This window comes from Calidris pugnax, unplaced genomic scaffold, assembly GCF_001431845.1.
Source record: "Calidris pugnax isolate Ruff unplaced genomic scaffold, ASM143184v1 scaffold64, whole genome shotgun sequence".
NCBI lineage: Eukaryota > Metazoa > Chordata > Aves > Charadriiformes > Scolopacidae > Calidris > Calidris pugnax.
This window is the reverse complement of record NW_015090784.1, coordinates 834,952-842,391: the sequence shown is the minus strand read 5'-3', so window position 1 is coordinate 842,391 and position 7,440 is coordinate 834,952. Positions and strand designations below refer to the sequence as shown.

The following is a 7,440-nucleotide window of genomic DNA, read 5'->3' as shown; positions in this document are numbered from 1 at the left end:
CCCCGGGGCGGGGACCCGCCGCCGCCCCGTCCCTCTCCCGCCGCCCGGGAGGAGGATGCCGGCCGGGCTCTCCTGGCCCGAAGCTGCGGCGCTGGCGCTGGTGGCCCTGGGGCTGCTGGTCGCCCTGTGCCGGCACCTCTGGGCGCTGCGCTGGAGCCTCAGCCGGGACCGCGCCAGCGCCCTGCCCCTGCCCAGGGGCTCCATGGGCTGGCCCTTCTTCGGGGAGACCCTGCACTGGCTGCTGCAGGTAAGGCGCAGCGGGGACGGGGACGGGGTGGGAAGGGGACGGAGGGAGCCCCGGGCTGACCCGCGGCTCGTCCCCAGGGCTCCCGCTTCCACAGCTCCCGGCGGGAGAGGTACGGAAATGTCTTCAAGACCCACCTGCTGGGGCGGCCGGTGGTGCGGGTGACGGGTGCCGAGAACATCCGCAAGATCCTGCTGGGCGAGCACACGCTGGTCAGCGCGCAGTGGCCCCAGAGCACCCAGATCATCCTGGGCTCCCACACCCTGCTCGGCTCCGTCGGGGACCTGCACCGCCAGCGCCGCAAGGTGAGTCTCGTGGCCGCCCCGACGGGGCACACAGCCCAGGCTTGGGCCTCGGTGGCACGTGGGGCACCCCGCTTTAACCGCCTGCCTCTGTTCCCCCCCTTCTCCCTCTAGATCCTGGCCAGAGTGTTCAGCCGCGCCGCCCTGGAGAGCTACCTGCCACGGATCCAGAAGGTTGTGAGCTGGGAGCTGCGGGGCTGGTGCATGGAGCCGGGCTCCATCGCAGTTTATTCCTCCGCTAAAACCTTAACTTTCCGCATTGCAGCTCGGATTCTGCTGGGGCTCCGCCTGGAGGAAAAGCAGTTCAAGGACCTGGCCAAAACTTTTGAACAGCTGGTGGAGAACCTCTTCTCCCTGCCCCTCAACATACCCTTCAGCGGGCTGCGCAAGGTACTGCTGCCCACCCCGCTCCCTCTGCCTGCGGGCAGGGGCCCGGCCCCCGGCGGCACAGACCCCCTGTCCCCAGGCCCGACAAGGGGCACTTCTGACGGGCCAGGACATCTGCAGCCACCCTGTTCTGGGTCTGAGGGCCCAGTGTCTTGCCCACCCCAGCCGTCTCCCCTTCTCTCTGCACTTCTCACCTGCTCCTGGGGGGCTTCCAGCCCCTCTGGACACTGGCTCCAGCTCGTTGCTCAGCACAGAGGGTCTCTCCTACCTCACCCCACATGTTGCCTTTCTTGGCTCTGGTTAGTCCATCGTGGCTGGTCCTTTCCCGTCTCTTCCCATTTGGACTCACATCAGCCCAGCGGCAGAGGGGTCTGTGGGCATCAGCACAAAGGCCGGTGGGCACAGCGCACCTCAGGTAGCACTCCCTGTGCACGTCAGGGCAGGCTGAGGACTTGAGACCCTCTTATGGTCCTTGGTCCCTTGTCCCCCAGCAGCAGAGAGACAGCGAGGGTCCTGGAGGGGAACATGGCAGAGGGATGGTCTCTTCTGCCTCTTTCAACCCACAGTTTCTTCCCTGCTGCCTTGCCCCTCTTTGCCTGCCTCCCCACACTCCTGCTCTAGGGATCCATCCTGGCTCCCACTCCTCCTCTCCATCTCAGTCTGCGTTCCCTCCTCTGGCTTTGGGTTCTCCACCCTGACCAAGCTCAGGTCTCCTACCCCTTTTAGCCAGGTCTTGCCCAATCTCTTATTTCCACTGGGAGCTCTGGCACACTGGATGGCCTTACCAAGCCAGTCCCGGTTCTCCCCTGGCTTCCCTGCTGCTCTTCTCCACCAGTTCAAAGCTCTTATTTCCCTGTCCAGATTCCCTTTGCACGTGTCTCCAGAGTGAGCCTTCATCCCCCCATCCTGTCCCTCTATGCCCTCCCTCAGGTGAGCCACAGCCCCAGACCAACCTCTTCAACTTGCATTTAGGTCCCCTTGTCTTCCCCCTTGCTCCCTGCCCTGTTCACTTTGTCCAGTCTTTCCCACCTCAAATCTCAGCCTTTCTGTCTTCCCAATATTTGATTACGATCATTTTTCATCCCATGTCTCTGGTCCTTCTGGTTCTTGCAGAAGGCATTGCATTGCTCTGTGACTCCATCCACCCACTTTGCAAGGAGATCACTGATCACTCCACTTGCTGAGATCTCACCTGATGTTCTGCAGCGCAGGAGCCTGAGTGCAGGGGAGCTGGGTGTGAGAACGTGTCCTTATCTGCTACACCCTGGTAAAGCCACTCAGTCGTTCCTGTCTCAAACGTGCCTTGCTGCTTGGACTCACTTTTATTAACTTACCTCTTCTTGTCCCTTTGGAGAAGCTTCTTTTGAGCGGTGCATGACCACGGGTTTGTTCAGCGCAGATGCCTCTGGACTCGGTTCCATGGGTTTACTGCTGTCTTTTCCTCTCGGTGTTTCCTAGGACTTGTTGTATTTGATTCATAACAGCAAGGCAGCAGAATTTGCAGCAGTTCCCTCCAGGCTGCTGCCTCTTGCCTCTGTGGGCAACAGATAAGAGTTCTTGCTGTTACAGATCCTGGGATTAAGGATTGCCACACTTGGGGTCCCCTGATCTCTCTGGAGAGGGGGGCAGTTCCTCAGGCTCTCCTCTGAACTGTGTCTGCCTCCCGCAGGGAATCAAAGCTCGGGACACGCTACATGGGTTTATGGAGAAGGCCATCCAGGAGAAACTGCAGAGGAGCAACCCAGAAGATCACAGCGACGCTCTGGATTTCATAATAAACAGTGCCAAGGAGCACGGCAGAGAGTTCACCATGCAGGAGCTAAAGGTAAGGAGACCCCCCTTGCAGTGTCCCTTCCTACTCGGTGGCTGTTGGAGACCTGGGCCGAGGGGCAGGAGGTTGGATGGGGACCCGCCACCGGCTGCTGGCTCCTGCCCTTCTCTGACTAGCTCTGGGGACACCGTCTCCAGCGCAGGTGAGAAAGCCTGGGCTGGGCATCTCATATGCTCTTGTGGGATTGTGTCTCTGTGCTGGAGGAGAGCTGGTGTTTAAAAAGGGAATAAATGCCTCTTCTCCCTTTCCTCTTCATGGCCACCAGGCTGCAGCCCGGTGGAGGGTGCAGTAGGGTTATGTGGCTGTGCCAAGGCTCTGCACGTCCCTGCACACTTGGTACCCCCCAAAAAAACATCTTGGGAGTATTTAGAGCTAGTTGTGTGCTCCTTAAACATCTTCCGGCATTTGGTGTGGCACGGGGTGGAGGTCATGCCACCTTATTCCTTGGGGCTGCGAGCCCAGGAATCTCTGAGACGATACATCAAAATGGGTCTGGGGATGGAATGATGGATTCTGGGCCATTCCCTACCACCTTATCATTAATTACATCATCCAGGTTGTGGGGTGCTAGGATGCTGTGTGATGCATTACTGTGACTTTGGGATGAGCCCAGTAGTACTCACTGAGCCAAAACTACCCACTGAATGTGGGGAGTATTTTGCCAAAGATCTTGGGAAAATACTGGCATTAGTAAGTGCTGCGTCGTTTGTAGCTCCAGGTCACTTGGTGAAAGGCTCAGTGGGTGACAGATGACACCACATTGATGTAGCGAGTTTTGAAGCAGTTTTGCATGTGTACAGCAGCTGAATATAGTTTAAAAGTATTTGAATATAGTCTAAAAGTATTGAACATACATAGTTTTACCATTTATTTAGGTATTTAAGGAAAATTATCTAAAGACTAATGTTTTATAAATATTTTGTAAAAGCGTAATCTCTAAATCTAAAATATTTGAAAGACTTTACAGCAACTATTAGATGCAATTAGAACCAGCATATAGTCTTAAAGTAACTTTTTAATAATTATTTATTATGTTATTTGTTCTAATAAATGGTTTTTATTATAATATAATTGTTTTTTAAAAATAATTGCCAGGTTCAAAATGTGATTACATCTTGGCAGGATTAAAAAAAACCCAAACCCATCCTACATAATCGTGCTGTGGTGGCCGGGTGGGTGGAACCGTGAGGGCCGGTCCTGCCTCCCGGGGCTGGGACTGTGGGAAGGTGCTGCCTCCCGGTCGCCTTGTGGGAGCAGGAGGGAAAGCCAGGAGCCCGGTGTCACACCTGAGGCAGCCCCGCTGTCAGAGGTTGGCGCAGGGAGTCGTAAGGGCTGTTATTCCAAGCTGCAGAGCCTGACCTAAATTCCTTGCCTGTTACTGAAATGTCTTGGGTTTTAATTGCAAGTGGCGTCAGGGAGAGATTTCTTTTCATCTGGGTCTGCCCATTTGTGAATGTAAAAATTCCTGCCGACGCCTGCAGGAGGTGGGATGGGGGTTGACAGGGATCTGTTATTTCAGAGGTTTTGTTTCAGCTGAAAGATGCCCTTGAGAGCTGCACTTTGGCAAAAGCCTCTGCTCCAGCCGATGTTCGGCACTGGGGATGGCAGCAAAGACTAATCCATGTTACATTGCCCTTGACCCTCCAGACTTGGCTCCAGGCACCTTCAGGCTTCAGGTCTGCACCCCGTTTCAGCTTCCAGCACTTCCAGGATTCATGCAGAAACACACAGTCTGGCTGGGCAGAAGGGTAGAAAAGCTGGGGACAAAGGGGAGGTGGCAGATGAAGGAAACAAGTGTTAATGCTTAAAATGAACTTCACTGGCCATGCTAACATGCGTGTTAGAAGTGCTGCTTTAAAATTTGTGAATCTTGGGAGGAAAACTCAGAAGAGCTGGATCGGAGGTGACGTGCTCATCTCAGTTGTGTGCCTGCATCAGTCACTCGACAAGGGGGTGTCCAGCTTGCACAGGAATGGAACGAGCGTGTCTTGTTTTGGTCCCTGCCAGCCCAGGGTGGGAGCAGGTTTGTGGGGAGCAGAGGTGGGGCCAGGGCCCTCTGCATGGGGACAAAAGCCACAAAAGGTGAGAACAGTCTGAGTCACAACCCATTTAAAATGGCATTCAAACTTGTCACCTTCTTTCCTCTCCCAGGAGTCAGCAGTTGAGCTCATATTTGCTGCTTTTTTCACCACGGCCAGTGCCAGCACCTCCCTGATCCTCCTGCTGCTGCAGCACCCCGCCGTGATTGACAAAATCAGGCAGGAGCTGGTGTCCCAGGAGCTGTACAGGCACCGTGAGCGCTGCCCTGCGGGACCCTGCCCGGACACCCCGACCCCCCCGAGCAGCAACAGCGACACGACATTTCTCTGCCCTGCAGCCAAAGATGCTGGCGAGGACGAGTGCCAGCCCCCGGGCCCAGAGGAGGAAGGTTCCCCACGGCCCCGTGCCCCACTAGAGCCCACCCCCCCCCAGTACAGTCCCTGTGCTGGCCCCCGGCCCCCAGTGCCGTCAGGGCAGAGCCGTGGCTGCCCCTCGGACATCAGCCTGGAGCAGCTGAGCCGCCTGCGCTACCTGGACTGTGTGATTAAGGAGGTGCTGCGGGTGCTGCCCCCCGTCTCCGGAGGGTACAGGACGGCGCTGCAGACCTTTGAGCTGGATGTAAGTGCCTCGAGCTGCTGCCTGCCACTGCCTGCAAGCCCCTCCGTGTCCAGCACAGTGGGTGTCACTTGGCTGTGTCGCTCAGGGGAAGGTGGCACCCAGTGACCTCCCAGGGTCCCAGCTGGGCTGGGAGAAAAAGCACCACGGAGCAGATGGGCAAGGTGCCGGGGCTGTCCCTCCACAGGACGTAACGCTCCTCTCCTCCCCTCCTCTCTCCCTCCCCAGGGCTACCAGATCCCCAAAGGCTGGAGCGTCATGTACAGCATCCGTGACACACACGAGACGGCCGCCGTCTACCAGAGCCCCCCGGGCGGCTTCGACCCAGACCGCTTCGGTGCCGCCCGGACGGAGCCCGCGGGACGCTTCCACTACATCCCCTTCGGCGGCGGGGCACGGAGCTGCATCGGCAAGGAGCTGGCACAGGCCATCCTCAAGCTGCTGGCCATTGAGCTGGTCAGCACGGCCCGCTGGGAGCTGGCCACCCCTGGCTACCCCGCCATGCAGACCGTGCCCATCGTGCACCCCGTGGACGACGGGCTGCAGCTCTACTTCCACCCCCTGCGGCCCGGCGAGGCCTGAGCCGGGGACACGCTGCCCCCTCGGCCCTGGCGCTGGTGGCCCCCCATGGCTGCTGGGGCAGGTCCCTGCTCCCCAGGCGGGGAACGGCGTGGGGTCACCCCAGAGAGAAACCCCAAAGGCCGCCTTATTTTTCCCCTCCTGGTGTGCAAACCATCAGGGAGGGTCCTGCTCCTGAGCTCCGGGAGGAGCCCCAGCCCCAGCCCCAGCCCGGGGATGAACCCCTGAAGCTGCTGGCAGGGAGCATCCCCCACGGGGGCTCAGCAGCCCCTGTCTCCAGTCACCAGGGATGGGGGGCAAAACTCCCGGATCCTCTCTGTCCCAGGGTTATCTCCTGTGGGTGTGCAGTAGGAGGGGCAGGGCCAGCGTCCTGCCTCGGTAGTTTTTTATATGTAAAAAGAGAGAGGATGGGGGGGGATCTGTAGGAAAACACAAGCCAGGGCTGCTCAGTCCATGGCATCAGCTGTAGCTAGAATAGTAGGGCGTAAAGCGGTTTTTATTGTAAATGTTTAATCTCATTCCAGCAGTTGGGGTTAGAGCCAGCGCAGAGGCCGTGTCTCACTCCCAGCAGTAGTAGCTGTGAAGGTTGTGCCTGAGCTCGTGCTGCTGCTTGGGGTCTGCTGTGAAGCCCCCCCTCTGTGCCCCCCGCAGCACGTGCTCCCAGCCACAGCCTGTCCCAGGGATCAGACTGCAGCAGGGGAGGGGGCTTTGGGGAATAAATGTCTGGAAAATGGGCGTTTCTGAATTCATCCGATTAGTGGTAGAAAGTCCCCTGTTCCTGATGATGCTGTTTGCGTTGCAGCCAGGGCATTGGCCAGGTGGCACAGGCCCCGTGGTGGCTGTCTGGACCATGTCACATCCCATGGTCTCTCTCTGCCAGGGAAGGTGCAAGGATGGCAGCTCTGTGGGTCCGTCGGGGGGTGGTACCCGGGGCTAAGCCTGGGTGCTGAAGGCACCTTTTTAGGTGTTTTCTGAATACCACCTCCTTGCTGAGACACGGGGTATTTCTCTGCCACGTAACATGAAGTGAATCCTGTTGCTTTTTCACCAAGAACAGAGCTGGGCTCTTGCTGTGGAGCTCCGTCCAGCTTCACCTCTGCTCCCTCTGTCACGCGTCCTGTGTGGAAGCAGTGGGGGAAACCCTCCCCTGGTGCCCCCGGGCCTGGTGGCATGCCATGCTCTGAGAAGAAACAGCAGCAGCTTGACCTGCGAGGGCAGAAACGCGGCATGAGGACAGCGTCCCTCTGGAAAGGCTCTGGGGACCTTCCTTTGTCCCCTGAATCTCCGTCATCGTCCCGCTTCAGTGCCAGGTCGCCAATGTCCTTGCCCTGGCGGGTGCCCCGTGCGTGGCGGTGCTGGGGGGGTGCCCGCTGCCGTTAGCCCTGCGAGCACAAGGCTACCCAGGGCAGAAATGTGGCTCCCAAAGGTGACAGGGCCCATCT

At 58.2% G+C, this 7,440-nt stretch overlaps 1 protein-coding gene across 1 annotated transcript; it reads left to right on the top strand.

Moving 5' to 3' along the window:
• The first annotated feature begins 55 nt into the window (after positions 1–55).
• On the top strand, positions 56–6,416 carry LOC106902262 (cytochrome P450 26C1). Its single transcript, XM_014965620.1, has 6 exons — positions 56–247; positions 325–549; positions 661–936; positions 2,603–2,758; positions 4,916–5,422; positions 5,648–6,416. The coding sequence occupies exons 1-6, from the start codon at positions 56–58 to the stop codon at positions 5,999–6,001; spliced, it is 1,710 nt and encodes a 569-aa protein (XP_014821106.1). The 3' UTR covers positions 6,002–6,416.
• The last annotated feature ends 1,024 nt before the right edge of the window (positions 6,417–7,440 follow it).

Coding starts and splice junctions, on each gene's coding strand:
- LOC106902262 (XM_014965620.1), top strand. CDS start 56: ATGCCGGCCGGGCTCTCCTGGCCCGAAGCTGCGGCGCTGGCGCTGGTG. Junction 937..2,602: donor CCTTCAGCGGGCTGCGCAAG/GTACTGCTGCCC, acceptor TGCCTCCCGCAG/GGAATCAAAGCTCGGGACAC. Junction 5,423..5,647: donor TGCAGACCTTTGAGCTGGAT/GTAAGTGCCTCG, acceptor CTCCCTCCCCAG/GGCTACCAGATCCCCAAAGG.